At 50.3% G+C, this 24,210-nt stretch overlaps 2 protein-coding genes across 10 annotated transcripts in view; both read right to left on the reverse strand.

Annotated features, from left to right (window-relative positions):
* Nucleotides 1-1,900: 1,900 nt before the first annotated feature.
* GHDC (GH3 domain containing) lies at nt 1,901-7,710 on the reverse strand. 4 transcript variants are annotated; one of them, XM_074388728.1, is made up of 10 exons: nt 7,616-7,710; nt 6,992-7,064; nt 6,216-6,499; nt 5,805-5,926; nt 5,176-5,422; nt 3,954-4,146; nt 3,771-3,842; nt 3,563-3,696; nt 2,973-3,058; nt 1,901-2,709 (listed from the first exon to the last, which is right to left on the reverse strand). In XM_074388728.1, exons 3-10 carry the CDS (start codon nt 6,484-6,486, stop codon nt 2,491-2,493), a joined length of 1,344 nt encoding a protein of 447 aa, XP_074244829.1. In that variant the 5' UTR covers nt 6,487-6,499; nt 6,992-7,064; nt 7,616-7,710; the 3' UTR covers nt 1,901-2,490. The 4 variants fall into 4 exon arrangements, with proteins under 4 accessions (XP_074244829.1, XP_039332418.2, XP_074244827.1 ...); XM_039476484.2 differs by having other exon boundaries at nt 5,176-5,677; XM_074388726.1 differs by having other exon boundaries at nt 5,176-5,677; nt 7,610-7,710.
* Nucleotides 7,711-11,106: 3,396 nt separating this feature from the next.
* Nucleotides 11,107-24,210, reverse strand: part of STAT5B (signal transducer and activator of transcription 5B) — an 81,025-nt gene continuing 67,921 nt past the window's right edge. For all 6 annotated transcript variants that reach the window (XM_039476485.2, XM_074388729.1, XM_074388730.1 and 3 more), the window contains 7 exons: nt 23,547-23,753; nt 22,293-22,387; nt 22,060-22,190; nt 19,664-19,834; nt 14,918-14,969; nt 14,474-14,584; nt 11,107-14,017 (listed from right to left, as the gene is read on the reverse strand). In XM_039476485.2, the coding sequence (XP_039332419.2) occupies nt 13,891-14,017; nt 14,474-14,584; nt 14,918-14,969; nt 19,664-19,834; nt 22,060-22,190; nt 22,293-22,387; nt 23,547-23,753 (894 nt within the window). In that variant the 3' untranslated portion in view covers nt 11,107-13,890. The remainder of the gene's footprint in view (nt 14,018-14,473; nt 14,585-14,917; nt 14,970-19,663; nt 19,835-22,059; nt 22,191-22,292; nt 22,388-23,546; nt 23,754-24,210) is intronic.

Genomic DNA, 24,210 nt, shown 5'->3' on the forward strand with positions numbered 1-24,210 from the left:
ATTACAAGCATGCGCCACCATGACCAGCTAACTTTTGTATTTTTAATAGAGACAGGGTTTCACCATGTTGGCCAGGCTGGTCTCAAACTCCGGACCTCAAGTGATCCATCCACCTCCATCTCCCAAAGTGTTGGGATTACAGGCGTGAGCCACCACACCCAGCCTCTTTTTTCCCTTCCCTCCCTCCCTCCCTCCCTTCCTTCTTGCATTTCTTCTTTCGCTCTCTCACTCTCTCCTTCTTTCTCTCTTTATTTTCTTTCTTGACAGGGCTACACTCTGTCGCTCAGCCTGCGGTGCAGTGGGACAATCATAGCTCACTGCAACATCCATTACCAAGGCTCGAGCAAAGCTCCCACCTCAGCCACCCAAGTACCTGTGACCACAGATGTGTGCCACCATGCCTGGCTAATTTTTAAATTTGTTTGTAGAGATTGGGTCTCCCAGACTGGTCTCAAACCCCTGGTTCAAGCCATCCTCTCCCTTCGGCCTCCCAAAGTGCTGGGATTATAGGTGTGAGCTGCTGTGCCTAACCAAACTCAGTTTCTATCAGAAGCTGGTAGAAAGCTTATTCTATCTCCCCAGCTTTTTCCCTGGCTCAGGCTGCCTGGAGGGGAAGGATGTGGTCCCACTCCACATCAACAGGGACTAAGCTACCCTGCAGGACAGACACATGGCATCTCCAGGCCTGGTCATCTCTTATTCACAACCTCTTCTTTTTTTTTTGAGACAGAGTTTCGCTCCTTTTCCCCAAGCTGGAGTGCAGTGGTGCCATCTCGGCTCACTGCAACCTCTGCCTCCCAGGTTCAAGCAATTCTCCTGCCTCAGCCTCCCAAGTAGTTGGAATTACAGGCGAGAGCCACCATTACCCGGCTAGGTTTTTGTATTTTTATTTATTTATTTATTTATTTATTCTATTTTATTTTTATTTTATTTTATTTTTTTTTTTTTGAGACGGAGTTTTGCTCTTATTACCCAGGCTGGAGTGCAATGGCGCGATCTCGGGGCTCACCGCAACCTCCGCCTCCTGGGTTCAGGCAATTCTCCTGCCTCAGCCTCCTGAGTAGCTGGGATCACAGGCACACGCCACCATGCCCAGCTAATTTTTCGTATTTTTAGTAGAGACGGGGTTTCACCATGTTGACCAGGATGGTCTCGATCTCTTGACCTCGTGATCCACCCGCCTCGGCCTCCCAGAGTGCTGGGATTACAGGCTTGAGCCACCGCGCCCAGCCTTATTATTTATTTATTTTTAAAGATGGGGTTTCACCATGAAGCCCAGGCTGGTCTTGAACTCCTGACCTCAGGTGATCCACCCACCTCAGCCTCCCAAAGTGCTGGGATTACAGGCGTGAGCCACTGCACCTGGCCGGCCCATGGGAGGATTTTAGGACAGAGTGACAGGCTGAGGCTGGGGCTGGGAGGCTTGCAGCATGAGCCTGGATATGGGGACATGGAATGGAGAAGCCATTCAGAGGCATCTGGAACCAGTATGGCCTCTTCTCAGGAGGAGCTGGAGGGTCTTGGTCTGCCCCTTCCCGCAGCCTCCAAGATGGAAAATCTTAAAAACTCAGCCCAGGCAGGGGGAGGGAAGGAAGACAAAATCGAGCCCAGTTTCTTTCTTTTATTTTAGCCTCTACAAACCCGTCGGGGCTGCGTTTCCTCATTGGTATAGAACAGTTAACCCAGATGGTCTCCGGGGCTGCTTCCTGCTTCAGTGCCTTACGGTGTGAAGGAATCATTCTCTCGTTCCTGCCGCAGAAGTGGGTGCTGGCCTAGGAGGTGCTAGGTGTCCCCAAAGGCTCCTCTGTGCACGCATAGTCAGGGCCTAGCCAGGCCCAGACCAGACCTGGAGCCAGGGTCCACTCCCCAGTTTCCCCAAAGCAGACCCTGAGGCAAGAATCTGGCTTCGAGAGGTTTATTTGGGAGCATCCCAGGAAGCCCAAGGAGGGAGTGGGGAAGGGAGGCAGGGGAGGAGCCCTGAAGGAAGTACATGAATGAGTGGGTTACTGCTTCGGGCAGCGGGGACTCCATCATGCTGGGCATCCTCCGAGAGTTTATGTAGAATACGCTTCAGAATTGTCCCGCTCAAGGACAATGAAGCTGAGGTCCTGCTCCTTATTGACTCCGGGTTGCTCCTGGGGACATTAACCCCCCCCCCAGCACTTCCAGCCTGCCCAGTGCACAGACTGAGCACACAGCTGTGGCTGCCAGAGAAGCCCGTCGGGCTGTGACACAGGACACGATCAGCATCCATGGGAACTCTAGCAGTGTCTGCCATGCCAGGACCCAGGGACACGGGCAGGCGCTGCTGGTGTCTGCTAACCCTGAAGGCCCATGCCTCAGAACTGGTCAACGGGGCCAAGGCCTCCCTAAGGCCCAGTGGCTCTTATGGACAAATGTCAAGTGACACAGAGTCACAGACCCTGGCCAAGGACTCCCCGTCCAGAGAGGTCTCAGAGGGAGGAGGCGGCCGGTGGAGCAGGCCTTGACTTAGGACACCACCCTCTGCTGCAGACACTGGGCCAGGTGCCTATGCCGAAGGACCCGGGGCATCGCAGGCGGGAACGGGGAGGAGGGGCAGGCAGCAAGGGCTGACCGGAGTGCTCGGAAGGCCCCCTGCCCCACCAGGTGGACTCTAGCAGGGCCCACGCTGCCCCAGAACCGCAGGGACTTGTAGCGGGGAGAAGCTTCCTGAAGGCAGTGGTCCAGCTGGGAACAGAACGGCTTGAGTGAGCTGGGGTGTGGTCGTGAGTGCGCACACAAGGCGTGCGTGGCTGTGCCCAGGCTACACGTGTTTAGAAGTTCTGGGTGGACAGGTGTGTGTCTGTGGGAGTCATCCCTCCCCTCCCAGAACCCCAGGGAGCTTCTTCTCCCCCACCCCTCCCCTCCCCATCAAGCCTGATCTCCATGGTACCCCGGGAGTGTGAGAGTGAAGGGGCCCTACAGGCACACCCTGGCCTCGTCTCCTTTACCTTGTCTCGATTTTCCTCCGACAGATTCCTCAGCCCCCTCAGCTCCACAAACACCTCGTAGTGAGGAGCAGAGCCCACAGCGGAATCTGTGAACAGACCCCATGTGCACACATACTTCCAGTGAACGGGCAGCTGCCAAGTCCAGTGCCCTCTGCCACCACCTGTTCTTCCCCACTCAGGTTCACAGGGAAAAAAGAGTTTCTTGTTGGGGAGTGGGGTAAATAGAGAGGGACCGAGAGCTTGATCCTAAATAGGAGACATAGCAGGAAAGAAAATGGGGAGAAACTGCAGCAGGATGGATGAGAGTTAGATGCAGGGAAGCACTTTTGTAGGAGTGGCAAAGGAAGCGGACTCTTCTCTTTCCTAGCAGGGGAAGTGGGGGAATGGCTGGGCTGGGGTCCACTCTCATGCAGAATTACCCATTCCTTCCCCCACACTTTGCTGCATACAGGAAAACCAAGGAAAAATGAAGTTTGGGAAGAAGGCAGGCCCCTCTGGGACAGGTGATGCAGAGGAGAGACTATCAAAGCTTTGGAGTTGAAGGGTAGCCAGCCCAAGAATGGTAGACAGGAGCCGGCAGGGAAGCTCACCCAGAATGCTGCTCTCCACACAGCCATGGTCCAGCAGCTTGGCCCCCGGCCACTGCCCCACTGCCCGGCCCAGGGCCTCAGAGAACAGGTCCTCACCAACGTCTTCCCCTCGCACACTCAGGGTCTGGCTCAGCCTGAAGAGGAGGCAGGGAGAGTCGGTGGAGCCCAGGACACAAGGATGGCCCTTCCGCTCCCAAGGGTCACCTACCTGCAGATGAACCTGACGACTGGACACTGATTGTGAGCACCAACCATTTGCACCACATCTCCCAGGCGGCACCTGATGGGGTGCGAGTGGGAGTGAGGTTGGGCCCGAGGGCTCCTGAGCTCATGCTCTAGGCGCCAAGCAATCCAGATGGCCCGAGGTAGCAGGGGCTGTGCAGGTGATCACCTGGTGAGGCTGGCACGATCCGTCAGCACCAGCTCATACTCCTTGCCCTGCTGGGCCTCAGCCAGAAGGAGAGTGGAGGCAGCTTCCTCCTGGGTGCCTTCCTTGACTGGGAGCAGCTCGATAAAGAGGGGTCCAGGGGGCAGAAGGTAGAGCCCGTGGGGCTGCTCTGGCTGTAGGTTTAGGCCGAGTACCCCTGTAGAAGCCAAGCAGCCTCCTCAGCGTCTGCTGGTACCCTTGCTTTCTGCCAGGCAATAGCCCCTCCTGGACCCCAGGCCCGATCCTCTGAGCACCTGATCCTCCTGCTGCCTTTCCACCCCATCCTTCCTGGCTCCGCCACGCTCAGCGGGCTGCCTCTTAGACCCTCACTGGAAAGAGGAGGTGGGAGACCTGGGAGTGAATCCTGGTGCCACATAAATTTGTGTAAGACTCTTTTTTCTTCTTTTTTTTGACACAGAGTCCCGCTCTGTCACCCAGGCGGGAGTGCAGTGGTGGTGTGACCTCGGCTCAGTGATTCAGTGATTCTTGGATTCAAGTGATTCTCCTGCCTGAGCCTCCAGAGTAGCTGGGACTACAGGCATGTGCCAATGTGCCACCACACCCAGCTAATTTTGGTATTTTTAGTAGAGATGGGGTTTCACCATGTTGGCCAGGCTGGTCTCGAACTCCTGACCTCAAGTGATCTACCCGCCTTGGCCTACCAAAGTAATAGTGGGATTACATACGTGAGCCACTGCGCCTGGCCTTTTTTTTTTTTTGAAACAGGGTCTTGCTTTGTCGCCCAGGCTGTAGGCTGTAGTGCAATGGTGTAATCTCAGCTTACTACAACTTCCTCCTCCCAGGTTCAAGCAATCCTCCCACCTCAGCCTCCCAGGTAGCTGGGATTATAGGCATGTGCCACCATGCCCCACTGGTTTTTGTATTTTTAGTAGAGACGGGGTTTCCCCATGTTGGCCAGGCTGGTCTGGAACTCCTGACCTCAAGTGATCTGCCTGCCTCGGCCTCCCAAAGTGCTGGGATCACAGGCGTGAGCCACTGCACCTGGCCGCAAGACTCTTAACCTATTTGAGCCTGTTTCTTCACTTGTAAAAGGAGGCTGCTGACTCCAGCATACAGCATGTTGGGGACAATTAAATGAGGTGATTATGTAGGATCCAATGCATGGCTGCTTGCTATGTGACCTCTGACCTTTGCCCCCACCTCACTGCCCTTGAATCCCACTGACCTCCAGAGGCCGCATAAGCAGGAGAGAAGAAGGCTAGTCCTTGGCACCACAAGGCCCTGAGGGCAGCCACAGCCTCGGCCTGGCCTCCTGCATCCAGAGTCACCACCACCTGCAGCTTTGGCCACAGCCGAAGAGCCAGTCCTCGGGGTCCCTGCTCTAGGGCCTCCCGCAGCTCAGCCGCCCGTTCAGGGAGAGGCGCTCCAGGGTTCCCGGCAGCTATCGCCCCTGCCAGCTCTTCACCGTCAGCCTCCAGGCCCAAAAAGACATCCAGGAGTTCAACTGCAGTCCCGGCCTCCAGTGCCCTCAGCCCTGGGGACCTCAGTGCCTCCAGCAGGAGGACCCTTGGGTCCTTGGTTCCAGGGGTGCTAACCCGGCCCAGGGCCTTCCCAGGCCAAGGCAGGGATCCAGGCCAAGGGGATGTGAGGGTCAGACAGGCAGCACCGCCCTGAGCCAGGACTTCTGGGTAGGCCTTGTTTAGGGCTACCAGACCCAGCAAGGTGGCCTGAGGAGGAAAGAGAGCGTGCCAGCCTGGTGTCAGGGCCAGACCCAGAGCCCCCAGTTTGAGGGTTTTTTCACACCGTGATAGGAGGGTTTGGCGGGCGGGACTGGGTTCTGGGGATCCTAGTTACCTGCAGAGGGGCCTCCCCCAGATCCTGGTGTGAGGTTGGGGACGGTAGCTGCTCTCCGCTCTCTTCCTCCTGGGTCTCGCTGGCCTTAGTCAAAGGAAGATGATTCCGGAAGGTGCTTATGTCTGTAGCCCCAATGACAACAGAAATGCCTTAGGAAGCCACAGTTTCCCAAGAGTTTCAGGCAAGACTGGTGAGACCCTTGAAGAAGGAGCCGAGACTAGGCCTGGGGTAGAGGGGATATAAGGACCCAGCATGGGAAATTCATCTTGGACAAGAAAGCCAGTCATGGGCGTCTGGGTCAGGGCACTCTGTTGGCAGTGGATGAGGCAAGGGGACCATTAGGCTCTGGAATCTGATGGTCCTGTGGGGTTTCTTTCTTAGGGTCACCCCCCCAGACCCTGGGAAACACACCTGTGCTCCCCCTCAGGGGACAGTGGGGACGCTGGGCTCCCTGTAGACACCACCTCAGGGCCCGCTGCTGGCTCTGGTACATGTGGAGGGTGCTCTGCTCCAGCTTCCGCTGCTGCCAGGTGGCTGCCCAGCCCAGGGCCCCCCATGCCACTCGGTGCTGGAGGCCAGCAAGCCAAGACAGCTTGGCATCCTGGGACCACCGCTGCCTGAGCAGGGCCAATGTTGGCAGCAGCAGCAGCAGCAGAAGCAGCAGAAGTGGCCACAGCAGCATCTCCAAGCAGCTCCTTGGAGGAGAACGGAACCCAGATATGGGGACATGCAGGAATTACCCATTTCTTTCTTTTTTTTTTTTTTTGAGATGGAGTTTCGCTCTTGTTGCCCAGGCTGGAGTGCAATGGTGCCATCTTGGCTCACCGAAACTTCTGCCTCCCAGGTTCAAGAGATTCTCCTGCCTCAGCCTCCCAAGTAGCTGGGATTACACGCATGCACCACCATGCCTGGCTAATTTTTGTATTTTTTAGTAGAGATGGGGTTTCTCCATGTTGGTCAGGCTTGTCTTGAACTCCTGACTTCTGGTGATCCGCCCACCTCGGCCTCCCAAAGTGCTGGGATTACAGGCGTGAGACGCCGCACCTGGCCTAGGAAATACCCATTTCTCTCCCCATACTATTCTGCATATAGGAAAACCAAGGAAAAATGAAGTTTGGGAAGAAGGCAGCCCCTGTGGGACAGGGGATGCGGAGGAGAGACTATCAAGGCTTTGGAGTCCCACTGACCTGAGTTCAGATCCTGTGTTAGCTGCAGGGCCCCGAGTAATTCAGTGGGCTGCACTGAGCTCCGTTTCCTGATCTGAAAAATGGGAATAAGAATACCTCTCTCAGAAGGTAGGGGCAGGCTGGGTGAGGTGGCTCACACCTATAACCCCAGCACTTTGAGAGGCTGAGGCAGGAGGATCTCTTGAGCCCAGGAGTTTGCAACCAGCCTGGGCAACATAGGGAGACTCTATTTCCAAAAATTTGAAAAACTAGCCCAGCGTGGCGGCACACCCATAGTCCCAGCTGCTTGGGATGCTGAGATAGGAGGATCCCTTGAGCCCAGGAGGCTGAGGCTGCAGTGAGCTGAGATTGTGCTACTGCACTCCAGCTTGGGCAACAGAGTTAGATACTGTTTAAAAAAAAAAAAAAAAAAAAAGGAATGAAAAAAAAGAAAGAAAAAGAAAAAGAAAAAAAGGCACAGGAAGGGAAGGCACAGGAATGGCCTGGCACAGGGTCGGGCACACAGCAACTGCTTAACAGCATCTCTTGCCCACTCCCAAGTGGCTTTGCTTTCTCTCGGGATCCACCCTGTCCCAGCTCCTTGTCCCTCCTGAGCCCTCCTGTGGGGTCTATACCCACATGCACCTGTCACAGCCCGCTTCTGCCTACTCCCGGTACAGCATGGAGGCCCCTGGGTCTCAGCACATATCCGGCCAGAAAGAAGGAGCGATGACTTTAAAGGGCTGGGCTCCAACTGGGAAATCCGGCCACCAGGCCTGAGGGAGGAGCTGCGGGAGGCAGGGAGGGGGTGCTCTTAAAGGGGCAGGTTGCCTATGGGACTATAGGGACTGTAGGTTGGGTGCTAGCCTAGCCTGGCAGTTGAGGGAGTTAGGGCCAGACTGGCATGGTCCAAAACTCATGCAGGTGAAGGAAGAGAAAGGTGTGTATGGGAAAGAGCACCGCTGAGCTGGGAGGGCACACTTTTCCCTCAAGCAGGCTCAAGCTTGAGAACTCTTAAAACCCCAGCTCTCCCAACTCAGAAATTTTCTCCCTCCAGGTAGTAGAGAAAGAAAACAATTTTATTCTCGAATAAACATTCATCCAGAATGTGATGTGCATGACAGGTGATCTGCTAAGAGCTTGCAGAGACGGAAGGAAATCTCACGTTTTTGTATAGCCAAGCGCATACAACCCATTACATACATGCTTTCAATATAAACAATAACCAGTCCTCAAGTAAAGAGGACTTGACTTGTCACATATAGTTTATCTTCTTCTTCTTTTTTTTTTTTTTTTTTTTTTGAGACAAATCTTGCTCTGTCGCCTGGGCTGGAGTGCAGTGGCACAATCTCGGCTCACTGCAACCTCCAATTCCTGGGTTCAAGCAGTTCTCTGCCTCAGCCTCCCAAGTAGCCGGGATTATAGGCTTGCACCACCACACCCAGCTAAATTTTGTATTTTTAGTAGAGACAGGGTTTCACCATGTTGGCCAGGCTGGTCTTGAACCCCTGATCTCAAGTGATTCACCGGCCTTGGCCTCCCAAAGTGCTGGGATTACAGGCATGAGCCACTGCGCCCAGCCAGTCACATATAGTTTATATTAACTTTACCTGGTTAATACTGGGTGACCATCCGTGTTAGCTTACTGGCTTTATCCCAAAGAAAATTACAAACTTCTCTTTTTTTTTTTTTTTTTGAGACAGGGTCTATGATACCCGACTGGAGTGTATCATAGCTCACTGCAACCTTGACCTCCTGGGCTCAAGTGATCCTCCTGCCTCAGCCTCCAGAGTGGCTGGAACTACAGATACGCACCACCACTCTCAGCTAATTTTATTTGTTGTAGAGACGGGACCTCTCCATGTTGCCCAGATTGTGTGCTCTCGACCTAGGCCCTCAAAACACTAAGACACTCCCTTCCTCCTCTCACTGGCCTCCGGGTACCTCTGAGAAGAGAGGTACTACCTGCTGAGTACCTCTCCTCGTCACAGCTGAGCTTCTTTCAACAGGTCTGTTCTCTCTCTCTGGCTAACTCACCTCACTTTCACTCTTTTTCTTGCTGAGGTCTTGCATTTGCTTTTATTTATTTAGAGATGGGGTCTCGCTCTATTATTGCCCAGGCTGGAGTTCAGTGGCATTGCAACCTTGAACTCCTGGGATCAAGCGATCCTCCCACCTTAGCCTCTGAGTGGCTAGGACTACAGGCATGTGCCACCACATCCAGCTAATTTAAAAAAACTTTTTTTTTAGACAGGGGTCTCACTATGTTGCCCATGCTGGACTGGAATTCCTGGTCTCAGTGATCTTCCTACCTTGGCCTTCCGAAGTGCTGGAATTACAGGTGTGAGCCACTGGGTCTGACCCAATAACAGCTTTATTAGATATAATTCACACACCTTACAAATCACTCATTAAATGTACAATTCAAGAGCTAGTATATCCAGAGATATGTGCAACCAACACCCCAGACAATTTTATCACATTTTCATCACCTCGAAAATAAACCCTGGGGAGTCTCTCTGAGCCTACTCTAGCTCAGGCGTCTGCCCAATTCATTAAATACATAAATAAAATAAAATAAAACCCCCCAAACCTAGGCGGGGTGTGGTGGCTCATGCCTATAATCCCAGCACTTTGGGAGGCCGAAGTGGGTGGATAACCTGAGGTCAGGGGTTCAAGACCAGCCAGGCTAACATGGCAAAACCCCGTCTCTACTAAAAATAACAAAAATTAGCTGGGTGTGGTGGCGCGTGCCTGTAGTCCCAGCTACTCGGGAGGCTGAGGCAGCAGAATTGCTTGAACCCAGGAGGCGACGGTTGCAGTGGGCCGAGATGGCGCCACTGCACTCCAGCCTGGGCGACAAAGCCAGACTCGGTCTCAAGAAAAACAAAAAAACACACAAAGAACCCCAAACCCTGTGTCCTTTCACTATTACCTCCATACTCTTTCCCAGACTCTCAGCAACCTCAAGTTTACTTTCTATCTCCAGAAAGTAATCTAGGATAGATTTGCCTATCGTAGACATTTCCTATAAATGGCGTCATATAATATGTGGTCTTCTCTACCTGGCTTCTTTTTTCTCGCTCTGTCACCTAGGCTGGAGTGCAGTCGCGTCATCACAGCTCAAGTGATCCTCCCACCTCAGCCTCCTGAGTAGCTGGGCCTACAGGGGTGTACTGGCACGTCCAGCTAATGTTTGTATTTTTTTTGTAGAGATGGGATTTTACCGGGTTGTCCAGGCTGGTCTTAACTGCTGGGATTACAGGCACCTGCCACCATGCCCAGCCAATTTTTTATATTTTTAGTAGAGGTGGGGTTTCACCATGTTGGCCAGGCTGCTCTCGAACTCCTGGCCTCAAATGATCCATCTGCCTCAGGTTCCCAAAGTGCTGAGATTACACGAGTGAGCCACTGCACCTGGCCCAGATTTTTAATCTTTTTTTCCTGTTTTTGAGATTGTATATAATTTCCATGAATCTGTCCTCAAGTTTGCTATCTCCTGCCTTTTGAAATCTGAGACTGTAGCAAATTTTTCATTTCAGTTACTTCAATTTTTGTGTGTTTGTGAGACGGAGTCTGGCTCTGTCACCAGGCTGAAGTGTAGTAGCACAACCTTGGCTCACTGCAACCTCCACCTCCCGGGTTCAAGTGATTCTCCTGCCTCAGCCTCTCTAGGCCTTTAGCTGTGCTAGACTTATGTTTTCTCCACTCCTATTCGTTCTTTTTTTTGAGACAATTTAGCTTGCTGCCCAAGCTGGAGTGCAAAGGTACGATCTCGGCTCACTATAATCTCCACCTCGAAGGTTTAAGCGATTCTCCTGCCTCAGCCTCCTAAGTAGCTGGGATAACAGGTACGTACCACCACGCCTGGGTGATTTTTCGTATTTTTTAGTAGAAAGGAGGTTTCACCATGTTAGTCAGGCTGGTCTCAAACTCCTGACCTCAGGTGATCCACTTGCCTTGGGCTCCCAAAGTGCTGGGATTGATTACAGGTATAAACCACTGTGCCCAGCCTCGAGCCAATTCCTGACCAGTTCCCTTTTTCAGGGTCATGCTGATGACCTGAAACTTTTCCCTGTTCAAGCTGCCCTCCCTTGGCACATGACAGAAAAAAGTAACAACAGGACTCAATACCATCCTTTCAGAGGAAACCTTTATTGTAACATAAAATACACAATTTTGTGACTGCCCCAAATTGTACACAATACTTTTTTTTTGGTGGCTAAATAACTAATCTGCCTTGACACTAAAATATGTATCTGAAATAATTTCACAAAGTTTTACAAAGAAAAATTATAAAAAGTATACTTTCATTTGATTTTAGTCTCCCCCTACCCCCTTCAAAACCCTGCACATACCACACACGGAGCAGAAACATTTGAGGACTTGTGTGTGTCTGGGAGTGGGTGGGAGGCTGATGGGGTGGAGACACACCACTACCTTTCCTTGTGGTTTGCAGGAGCAGGGAGAAGAGAGAAGATAGAACGCAGAGAGCGAACACACCTTTTGTCAAAAATCTCCCCTCTCTAGGCACAGCCTCGGTAACACCGAGGACAGCTCACAGCTGGAGGAGCAGGGGAACCCCACGCTCAGCGAAGCCACACTCATCGGCTGTCTTCCTCCCAGACCCACTGCCAACTGCAAAGTGAGCTCCAAACAGCCCGGGACTGTCTGGCTACTCTGTCCTCAGCAGGCCCTGGGCTGGGTCCACTCCCAACCTGAAAGTGTATCAAGTCCGACCCTCCCAGGGTTGCTGGAACAGAGTGGGAGGTCTCAGAGGCAGGTGCCAGTGAAGAACCTGTGGGTGGCAGGCAGGGAGGGGCTCTCTGAGCCTGGGTCCCTGAGCAGTCAGGCTCTCCTTCTCGCCCTTCCCTGACGCACCCATCCTCAGAGTGGGAATTTTCAAATCCTGAGGGGGAAGGAGGGGCTGAGTGGGATGGGGGTCGCCTGCTCCTCAGAGGCAGAGAGTCTCTACTGCCCGGCATAGAAAAATAAATCAGTGTATGAAACCAAGCCAAGGCAAACGGCAGCTTTAAAAAAGTTATCTTCCAATAAATAATTTACTATAGAGGAATATTTTTCTTTAACAGCAAAACACTGATAAGTTCAGAATTTATTTTTGTAAAAAAAATATGTTTATTCACTTTCATGTATAAAAATAAGGTTTTTGGGGCCATCCTCTCCTGGGGGTGGTCATGCCCTTCTTTTGGAGAGGGGGCCGAGGGTGACCTTTTAGGCCTTACCCGTAAGCTATTTTAATACACCTGCTCACCCCCCTCGGCCCCCACTGCCTGCTGTAGCCCGTTCCTTCCTTCTGGTATAAAGCTACAGAAGAAATTGTGGAACAAAATTATACTGAGGCTTTTTTGTTTTGTTTCGTTTCGTTTTCATACTCCCAGCAAACTCCCCAGCAAACCTGGTGACTGCATTTCCCAACATCACCAACACCTGGTACCCAGGACCCCACGCAGGGGGACCCGCTGAGCAAGCTGGCCTAGGTTCAGCCCACACTGCTGCCGCCTACTCTTCAGTATGTCACATATGAACAGAAAAGGGGAATGAGGTGACCTGGGTTCGGAAGACCCAGGGCCCAATGCAGAAGAACTCTGATGTCAAATTAGGGTGGGAAGGGGAGAACAAAAAAGATCTGACTTAGAAACAGAAACATGCCGGGCGTGGTGGCTCAAGCCTGTAATCCCAGCACTTTGGGAGGCCGAGGCGGGTGGATCACGAGGTCGAGAGATCGAGACCATCCTGGTCAACATGGTGAAACCCCGTCTCTACTAAAAATACAAAAAATTAGCTGGGCATGGTGGCGCGTGCCTGTAATCCCAGCTACTCAGGAGGCTGAGGCAGGAGAATTGCCTGAATCCAGGAGGCGGAGGATGCGGTGAGCTGAGATTGCGCCATTGCACTCCAGCCTGGGTAACAAGAGCGAAACTCCGTCTCAAAAAAAAAAAAAAAAAGAAAAAGAAACAGAAACATGATTCAACATTTGCAAAAAGCATTACCCAGAAGCCTGAAGAACGCCACGGACTGTGCATCCGCTGGCTCAGAGAAAGGCTGGGCAGCCGGAACAGCAGCTTCCTGGGTAACCAGGCAACAGTCTCAGCACCCGGGAGTCGGGGCTGGGCGCTCCGCTTTGGCCAGAACACAAAGGGCATCGGCACCGTCAGCTCTCAGTTGCACAGCCCTCTTTTCTCCAAATAGGTCTGCATATGCGCACACCCAGAGGACCTGAGTGGCACTTCCAGGGTGCGGGCAGGCAGGAGGGGAGAGGACAGAGAATGTGAAGGTGGGCTAAGTGTCACGTGCCCATCCGAAAACCTGTGACGTCCCTTGCCCCGACGGTCTTTGTAGGTTGCCCCTTTTCCCATTCCTACCCGAGAGCACAGGGGTGGGGGACAGGGAAGGCTCTCTTTGTCAAAAGGCAGTTATCTACATTTCGGAAGAAAAGCAGAGACAATCACGGTTATCTATCAATTGCTTGGCAGACAGAGTGACGAAGACTCACTGGAGCACACATGCTTTCTCCTTCCTTTGTCCCATGTCAAAGTCCAGGCACTCTTAAGACACATGGCCAAGTTCCAGGCTTCACGAAACTCACCGCCCTCTTTGACAAAGTAAAAACCACCACAGCCTCTGTCCGTGGCCCCTCTGCTACAGCTACACTCTCGGACAGTGAGAGGGAGAAACGCCATAGTGCAAACACACACACAAGCAGACATACACGCACACACGAACACACACTCACACTCCCTTCGCTGGTGCCACCATGCACAGAAACACTAAAGTCACTAGTATTAACACTTCACATTATGAGTATTGTTTCCAAAGAGAAGCAATTCATGGAATTAAAACATCCACAAGAGTGATTCCTCTGGCGAGGATGAAGAAGCGGCAGATGGGGAGGTCGAGGGTCACGACTGTGCGTGCGGGATCCACTGACTGTCCATCGGCCGGCCCAGGAGCTCCTCCACGCGCCGTGCCACATCCATCGTGTCCTCCAGATCGAAGTCCCCATCGGTGTCAAGGACTGAGTCAGGGCTTGGGAGGGAAAGAAGAGGGATGAAGGGGAGGAGGAAAGGCTGTCAGAGACCACCCCAAGCCCCACAGGACGCGGGTCGGGGGGCAGTCTGACCCAGCCTATGCCCTCGGCCTGGGGCTTCATGAGAAAGAACTACGATCCGAACAGCTGGCGTACAGCAACTTAGACTGAAACATCCTCCCCATACCTCTCACACGGGCTGTCCAGACACATCACAACGCCACTGTCCTTAGAGGAAGAAACACCTCCATTTCGAGAGAGGGGAACAGATGATATCTGCCCAACTCGACTCTAAACCACTGATCATTTCTGGTCAAATCTCTCCCTCCCAAGGGCCAGAGGCCGGGCCCGGACTGGGTGGCTCTGGATTCTTTGCCCACCACCCCAGCAGGAGTCCAGGCTGGGGCCAAGTCCCCCGTTCCTCCTCCGTGGACCCCCACGAGAACGCCACCTACTTCTGTGGGTACATGTTATAGTGAGCCTGGGGGCACACGGCTGGGGAGGGGGCCTGGTCCATGTACGTGGCGCTGCTGCCCCCACTGGCATCTGCAGATGCATTCACAAACCTGCAGAAGGAAGAGAACAGAGCTCAGCCACCAGAGAGGCCAGGGCAGGTGACCTGGGAGGGCACCAAGAGGCATCTTTGTCTTTCTTGGCCCCTCTGCTACAGCTACACTCTTGGACAGTGAGAGGGACAAAGTGCCCACTGGCCCTGGGGCTCCAGCTGCAGGAGTGGGGCCGCGGGTACTGGCACAGCGTGACCAAGCCCAGGTCCCTCCCCAGGGCTGAGTCAGGTTTCCTGGGGGATCGGAGAGCTGGGCCCAAGATCAGGACAAGAGGCAGGGTCTGGGGGAGGAGGAAAGAGGCAGAAGGAGAGCCAGAGCCACCTGGACACTTACTCAGGGACCACTTGCTTGATCTGTGGCTTCACGTATCCATCCACGGCTTTAGCTGCCAAGGGGAGAATGGTAGTGAATCGAAGCTCTCAAGTGAAATAAAAATGTGATCTTCGTTATGAATTATGCCTTTTCTTTTCTTTCTTTCTTTTTTCTTTTTTTAAAATGGGGTTTCACCGTATTGGTCAGGCTGGTCTCAAACTTCTGACCTCAGGTGATCCACCCACCTCAGCCTCCCAAAGTGCTGGGATTACAGGCGTGAGCCACTGCGCCCAGCGAATTACACCTTTTCTTAGGACAGGACACAACCACCTCACTTATCTAAGGATATGACACAAGCGCTTAATATTTCTTTTTGTTTGTTTGTTTTACAACAGAGTCTCAACCTGTCATCCAGGCTGAAGCACAGTGGTGGGATCTCGGCCTCACTGCGGCCTCTGCCTCCCAGGTTCTAGTGATTCTTATGCCTCAGCCTCCTGAGTAGCTGGATCACAGGTGCACCACGACACTTCGGCTAATTTTTGTATTTTTAGTAGAGATGGGGTTTCACCACGTTGCCCAGGCTGTTCTCTAACTCCTGATCTCAAGTGATCCGCCCACCTCAGTCCCTCAAAGTTAGAGGCGTGAGCCACCGCACTTGGTCAAGCACTTAATATTTCAATCTGTTAGGAAGACCTGGTAGAGGAGAAGGTCAACACTGAAACAGACATTCAAGATACCTTTCAAACTGGCATGGATGTTTCAATAAATTCTTCAAACCATGGAACTATGTGTTTCAATACAAATCTAAAGCCAAGCATTAATTGCATACTACTAATAATAATTAAAAAAAGGCCGGGCGTGGTGGCTCAAGCCTGTAATCCCAGCACTTTGGGAGGCCGAGGCGGGTGGATCACGAGGTCGAGAGATCGAGACCATCCTGGTCAACATGGTGAAACCCCGTCTCTACTAAAAATACAAAGAATTAGCTGGGCATGGTGGCACATGCCTGCAATCCCAGCTACTCAGGAGGCTGAGGCAGGAGAATTGCCTGAGCCCAGGAGGCGGAGGTTGCAGTGAGCCAAGATCGCGCCATTGCACGCCAGCCTGGGTAACAAGAGCGAAACTCCGTCTCAAAAAAAAAAAAAAAATAATAATAATAATAATAATAATTTTAAAAAACAACATGAAAAGCTTAAAGTCCAAGATGCAGCAGAGAGACAAGATTTGTTCTACCTGACCCAGGGGATAAAATCAGGACCAGGAGGGGCAGGTCATAAGAGGACAAATGTTCAGTCATGTAGGGAAGAATGTTCTAAGAAGAACTGCCCAGAAAAGAAATGGTTTACCTTAGGAAGAACTGATTTCCTTGTCACTGGAGGTTTTCTTTTCTTTTCTTTTCCTTTTTTGACAGAGTCTCGCTCTGTTGCCCACAGTGGAGTGCAGTGGTGTGATCTTGGCTCACTGCAACCTCCGCTTCCTGGGTTCAAGCGATTCTCATGCCTCAGCCTCCTGAGTAGCTGGGATTACAGGCATGCAGCACCATGCTCGACTACTTTTTGTATTTTTGGTAGAGACGGGGTTTCTCCATGTTGGTCAGGCTGGTCCTGAACTCCTGACCTCAAGTCATCCACCTGCCTTGGTGTCCCAAAGTGTTGGGATGACAGGCATGGGCCATAGTGCCTAACCATCGCTAGACATTTTCAAGCAGGTGCATACACAGTGGTCAGGATTCTTGCAGAAAGACCTAAGCACTGAAGAGCTGCTGATCTGACTTGATGATGTCTGAGGTCCCTCTAACTCTGAGTGTCTAGTCTTTCAGGAATGGGAAGGCTGCTTTTCCTGGCACCTGCATGCTCCTTAATGCCTTGCGTTTCTGCATTTGGGGTACTCTGATGGTCACTAGTCACAGTGAGCGCTGTCGGTGCCAAGAATGCGATGCGCCTCTTGTTTCCCACAGAATTCCCACTGGAATGTGACAGATGAGCAGATAAACCTGATCTGGTCGGCCAGAGTTACCTTTTCTGAAGGCTGACTATGGACATTCAGGTAAGCAGGTAGTAACAATGTGATCTCTGACACGGGTGAATGAAGTCTTGTTTCCAGGTATGTGAATACGGGGATCAGGACAACGTTAATTATACTAGGCAACGGCGATCACACTATGGTTACAGAACAAAGAGCCTGTCATTTAAGTAGCCCAAGAGGGTGAAATGCTGCAAGGTTCACCAACTGCTTTTTATCCCAATTTGCTTCTTCTAGGGCTTCGAGCGACTTTTCATAACACCTCATGTTTTTGTGCTTTACAGTGTACAGAGAATTTATTTTATTTTTTGAGACGGAGTTTCGCTCTTGTTGCCCAGGCTGGAGTGCAATCGCGCAATCTCAGCTCATCACAACCTCTGTCTCCTGAGTTTAAGCAATTCTCCTACCTCAGCCTCCCCAGTAGCCGGGATTGCAGGCATGTGCCACCCCGCACGGCTAATTCAGAGAATTTTATAGATTGGCTAAGAAGCTAAAAACCAAAGAAATGCTGCCAGAAATAGGATTTTTTTTTTTTTTTTTGAGACGGAGTTTCGCTCTTGTTACCCAGGCTGGAGTGCAATGGCGCGATCTCGGCTCACCGCAACCTCCGCCTCCAGGGTTCAGGCAATTCTCCTGCCTCAGCCTCCTGAGTAGCTGGGATTACAGGCATGCGCCATCATGCCCAGCTAATTTTTTTTGTATTTTTAGTAGAGACAGGGTTTCACCATGTTGACCAGGATGGTCTCGATCTCTCGACCTCGTGATCCACCCGCCTCGGCCTCCCAAAGTGCTGGGATTACAGGCTTGAGCCACTGCGCCCGGCCAGGATTTTTTTTTTTTTTCCTGAGATAGGGTCTTGCTCTGTCACAAAGGCTACAGTGCAATGGCACAATCATAGCTCACTGCAGTCTCAAATTCCTGGGCTCATTTTTAATTTTTTTAAGACAGGGTCTCACCATGTTGTCCAGGCTGGTCTCAAACTCCTAGGCCCAAGGAATCCTCCCCCTTTGGCCTACCTAAGTGCTGAGATTACAGGCATGAGCCACTGTGCCCAGGCCCAAATTATAAGTATCTTAAATCACCAGCATGAACTCACCATACAATGCAATCATCAAATTGATGTTGGAAGATTACATTTACTGAGCTGTAACTCTGCCTAGGATATATTTCTTTTCTTTTTTGTTTTGAGGCAGAGTCTGGCTCTGTTGCCCAGGCTGGAGTGCAGTGGGGCAATCTCCTGGGTTCAAGTGATTCTCCTGCCTCAGCTTCCCAAGTAGGTGGGATTACAGGTGCCCACTACCACGCCTAGCTAATTTTTGCAATTTTTAGTAGAGACAGGGTTTCACCATGTTGGCCAGGCTGGTCTCAAACTCCTGACCTCAAGTGATCTGCCAACCTTGACCTCCCAGAGTGCTGCGATTACATGTGTGAGCCACCATGCCCAGCTACCTAGGATATATTTCTAAGTGAAAAAAAAAAAAAAAAGTCACAAAAGATTTCATATGGTATGGTCCAAACCCCAATCTTGCACCTTGAACTCCAAGGCCAGAGTGCTCTGACCTCAGCTCCTACCACTTACCTTCCCTGCTCAACAGGCTCCAGCCTCCCCGGCCCTCCTGAGGCTTTCCAGACATGCCCATTCTCAACCCAGGATTTCTGTACTTGTTCTCTTGGCACAGCGTATTTTTTCTCTAGATCTTTGTATATGGCTAGCTTCCTCACTTCGCTGAGGTCTTTTCCAACATATCCTGGCTGGGTGCAGTGGCTCATGCCTATAATCCCAGACACTTGAGGAGCTGAGGAAGGAGGACTGTTTGAGCCCAGGCTTTCAAGACCAGCTTGGGAAACAGAGCAAGACCTCATCTCTATAAAAATAAAATGATTAACCAGGATTAGTGATGCATGTGTATAGTCCCAGCTATGTGGGAGGCTTCGGTGGGAGGATCACTTGAGCCTAGGAGTCTGAGACTGCAGTGAGCAATGCACTCCAGCCTGGGCAACAAAGTAAGACCCCATCTCAAAAAAAAAAATCACATTCTCAGAGAAACCCTCTTTGAGCACTCTAGTGAAATGACACCTCCACCCTCCTCCCTGCCCCTTCTCTATCCCTCTACCTTGCTTTATGGGTCTTCAGAGCACCCATCACTAAATGAATATATTTGTGTTTAATTTTTTTTTTTAATTTTTGAGACAGAGCCTCGCTCTGTCGCCTAGGCTGGAATACAGTGTACACCTGGCTAATGTTTGTATTTTTAGTAGTGATGGGGTTTCACCATGTTGACCAGGCTGGTCTCGAACTCCTGACCTCAAATGATCCACCTGCCTCAGCCTCCCTAAGTGCTGGGATTACAGGTGTGAGCCACTGTGCCTGGCCTGTTTTCTTTTTTATGCCTCTACATGTCTTCTGAAAATTTTATAATAAATATATAATACTTCTAGACTCAAAGCAATAAAACCATCTGTCATGAAAAACAAAATTTTACCTCTCTAAGTTTGTTTGCTCTAAGCTTGTATTAGAAGGAATTTGTTTTTTCTTCTGTTTGATATTTGGGATTAGTGCCAGATGTGTTTTCTGTATGACTGAAGAATACAGCCCAGGGTTTACATCTGCGCTGGAAAATGCTCAAACTGCTGTAACCGAATGCTAATTGTGTAGGTTTTCATGCAAGAGACATCACATGCACCCACAGACACACACACAACCAAAATCGCAACGAAATCAAATCAGAATGCGAACATTGTTACCAGTAGCAGACTCGCAGGGAACTGGTGTGTAGTATTTGGAGTATACTTCATCTTTTGGCCGGTCAGGAAACACGTAGATAAGGTAATTCAAGTCTCCCAAACGGTCGGCTAGAGACCGAATGGAGAAGTCTCTGGTGGTAAAAGGCATCAGATTCCAAAACATTCTTTCCTCTAGATCCAGAAACAGAATGATCATATTCTAAACATAATTTCTGAATAGGAAATCTTAAAACTTAAACATACTATAAATTCAAGCTTGCCATTATAATGCCTCCAATAGAAATCTCCATTTAAAAATAACCATGAGTTACAGATGAAATAGTTTTAAAAGCCATGGGTCGTGGTATCCTGGTAGCTCAAAAATGAAAAAAAAAAAAAAAAAAAAAAAAAAAAAAAAAAAGAAGCCATGGGTAGGGGCCAGGCACGATGGCTCACACCTGTAATCCCAGATTTTTGGAGGCCAAGGCTGCCAGATCACCTGAGGTCATGGGTTCAAGACCAGCCTGGCCAACATGGTGAAACTCCATCTCTGCTAAAAATACAAAAATTAGCCAGGCATGGTAGTGCTCATCTGTAGTCCCAGCTCCTAGGCTGAGGCAGAAGGATGGCTTGAACCTGGGAGGCAGAGGTTGCAGTGAGCTGAGATCATGACACTGCACTCCAGCCTGGGTGACAGAGACGCCATCTCAATAAATAAATAAATAAATAAAAATAAAGATAAAAGCCATGGGTATATAAGCAGGTTATAAACAAATCACTTCCCAAGTTATCCAATGATCTCAATAGTTTCAGGTTCAAACAGTATTCTAGCCCTCAGGAGAAGAAAACAGTTCTTATTAACCCCAATCCCCGATTCCCCATACAAAGATATATAAGAGCTACCAAGCATGCCCACAAACAGAGAAAGTGTAAGAGCTATTAAAAGTGATGAATATTTTTATTTTTATTTTTTTTTTGAGACGGAGTTTCACTCTTGTTACCCAGGCTGGAGTGCAATGGCGCGATCTCGGCTCACCGCAACCTCCGCCTCCCGGGTTCAGGTAATTCTCCTGCCTCAGCCTCCTGAGTAGCTGGGATTACAGGCACGTGCCACCATGCCCAGCTAATTTTTTGTATTTTTAGTAGAGACGGGGTTTCACCATGTTGACCAGGATGGTCTCGATCTCTCGACCTCGTGATCCACCCGCCTCGGCCTCCCAAAGTGCTGGGATTATAGGCTTGAGCCACCACGCCCGGCCTTTTTTTTTTTTTTTTTTTTTTTTTAAAGACAGGATCTCACTGCTGCCCAGGCTAGAATACAGTGGTGTGATCATGACTCACTGTAACCTTGAACTCCTGGGGTCAAGTGATCATCCCGCCTCGCCTCCAGAGTAGTTGGGACTACAGGCATACACCACGAGCACCACCATGCCCGGCTAGCTAATTAGCTTATTTATTTATTTATTTAAAAAATTTTTTTTCGAGACAAGGTTTTGCTATGTTGTCCAGGCTGGTCTTGAATTCCCGGCCTCAGGAGATTCTCCTGCCTCAGGCTCCCAAAGTGCTGGGATTACAGGCATTAGCCACCGGATCCAGACAAAACTTATTAAAAACTTTAAGTCACAAAAAACGAACTGGCAAGCTACCCTTTTGTGAGGGTCAGAGGAAGGAACTAACATTCCTGATGCCCTGGTGCAGTGGCTCACGCCTGTAATCCCAATACTCTGGAAGGCCAAAGCAAGGGATTGTTTGAGCCCACATGTTCGAGACCAGCCTGGGCAACATACAAAAAACTTAAAAATTCGATGGGGGTGGTGGTGCACGTCTGTGGTCCCAGCTAACTGGGAGGCTGAGACAGGAGTATTGCTTGAGGCCAGGAGGTCAAGGCAGCAGTGAGTCACGTTTGCACCACCGCACTCCATCCCGGGCAAAAGAGACCCTGTTACAAAAAAAAGAAAAGAACTAACATCTTGGCTAGAAATGGTTGATGGCAATATCTGTATGTTAATTAGGAGAAAGGAATATTTTACTACTGTTAAGGGCTCCAAATCATCGAGATCATTCTTCACTGAAACGAGCTTTCCACAGAGTAATAAAATAAGGCAGACATTTCAAGAGGGAAGCAATTGAGATTCTGCACAGACTCTTGTATCATAGGCAGCCATGTCATGGTTATACTTTCATGTATAACCATGTTGCCATATGCCATATACTTCCATGTATAACCAAATAAGTAACTGTGTTTCCCATAATAGTATTTTTCATAGGCTGCCTTATAAGTATGCATGGCTCCACATTTGTGTTTCTCATAATTAGTACTGACCCCAGCAAAGAATAAGTGCCCGATAAATTATTTGTGAAAATAATTTTGTAACAAAAGCAGCTAACTCTGGACATAAGAAGGGAGGGGCACTCACGAGAATCAAACTTCCAAGCAATGGTGATGCCGCCAATTTCTGAGTCACTGAATCTCAGCAGGAAGGTCCCATCTGGCTTGTTAATGAGTAGGTCATGGGCCTGTTGCTTGTTTACAAACCCCAAAATGGCCCTGGATCACCAAGGACAAAGGACAGAAGCAGAGTGTGACTTATTGATGCCAGAAAGAAGACCTTTGGGTTCTGTTGGTGCCTTAAGAAATAATGATTCTCACCCATCATTCCAATGAGGCTTGAGATGTTTTTTTAACACTTCCATCACACCATCAAACCATTGCCAGAAAGTGTAATTCCGTCCTGGTAAATTCTCCTGGTTGGAGATACAATAGTAGTGAACGCAAGAAAACAAAAGTTAACACTTGGCATATTACACACATACTTTAACTGGAAAAATTAAATGGGAAGCAAACATCTACACTTGTCAGAGGCAGACCTGAGTTTCACCTAATGGTTCCACAACCGAAAAATGGAATGGAGAGGAAAAGAGGGAAGAAGAGGAAAATACCAAACTGCAGTTACCAACACCCAGAGGACTCGTGCTATAGACACTTCCACCCGGGGCTGGGCTGACCTGTCCCCTTCCTAGTTTCGATGTGTGGTCTGTGACCAGCAGCATCAGTATCATCTGGGAGCTTCTGAGAATAGCACATTGTTAAGCTCCAAATTAAGGACGTTTCAAACACCTTGGGGGTGAGGGTGTAGGAAAAGAAACAAAAGTTAAATGAAAATCAAAGGGACAGCCGGGAGTGGTCGCTCATGCCTGTAATCCCAGCACTTTGGGAGGCTGAGGTGGGCAGATCACTTGAGGTCAGGAGTTTGAGACCAGCCTGGCCAACATGGTGCAACCCTGTCTCCCCTAAAAATACAAAAATTAGCTGGGCGTGGTGGCAGGCACCTGTAATCCCACCTACTTGGGAGGCTGAGGCAGGAGAATTGCTTGCAAGATAGTGCCAAGATGGCACCACTGCACTCTTCACACCACAGTGAGACTGTCTCAAAAATCGATCAATCAATCAATAAAAATCAAAGTGACATCTGAATTACCAGATGCTAGAGAAGTTTCTTTCATCAGCATCCCCTTGTGTGGGTTGAGGGTCCCATAGGAGCCTAATCTGGCATTACACATCGGGGAACATAAGAAAGCGAAGGGGAAAGAGCACTGGAGCTCGAATCACTTCAAAAGCTTTGCTTCTGATGAGCTATGTGAACGTGTGCTTTACTCTCTTTCCTTTACAAAGGAAGAAACTGCATGAACTGTAGACAAAGCCCAACTTATTTAAAATGTGCAAAGATGTAATTTTCTACACGTGACCTGGGTAACTCTCAAGTTGCCCATCTAGTCAGAAGCTTCTGCTACTTTTGGTATGTCTATTAAAGACAGGAAGAATAAAGGCGTGGGCAGGGAGACTCCTGAGGGTGTCTGGCTGGGAGGGACTGATCTAACAGAGGCTGGTGGCCGGGCCCCTCACCCTGTTGAACTGGGACCAGGACACGGACAGGCCGCTGTAATCCTCCAGGTGGCTGCTGCTGTTGTTGAACAGTTTCTGCGCCAGGAACACGAGGTTCTCCTTGGTCAGGCCCCGGTTGCTCTGCACTTCGGCCTTGAATTTCATGTTGAGCGCCTCACACAGCTGCGGCCACAGCACTTTGTCAGGCACGGCAAATGGCACTCTGCCCTGAGAGGGAGAGAGGCCAGAATCTTATGACAAAACAGTTGCATGATTTATTCCCTCAAGCCACAGAAGAAAAACCCTGATGGCTGGGGGTGGATACACACATTTGTCTTGCAGGGCAGCCTGAGGGTAAATTCGGACTCTGTTGGGGTACGAAGTCCCCTGAAATTCAGGAGGTTCCATTTCATCTTCTTTACACACAACTAGAAGGTAACCCATGCTATCTATGCTGTTTTGTAAATGAGCTACTGAATTAACAATCAAATCCTTTGTTCTCACAGCCACAAACCAAAACATAACCAAGGTCCGGCTCTTGGACTGTAATCACCTTAGGAATTTAGAAATCTGAAAGACTGGTCCTCTAGGTACGAGGAGAGAGTGTGTGCGCGTATGTGTGTACACGTATAAGCATGTGTGCACACACATGGAATCCGTGCCCTCGACTCCTTCTGCCAAGAAC

Source organism: Saimiri boliviensis, chromosome 17 (assembly GCF_048565385.1).
Source record: "Saimiri boliviensis isolate mSaiBol1 chromosome 17, mSaiBol1.pri, whole genome shotgun sequence".
Lineage (NCBI taxonomy): Eukaryota > Metazoa > Chordata > Mammalia > Primates > Cebidae > Saimiri > Saimiri boliviensis.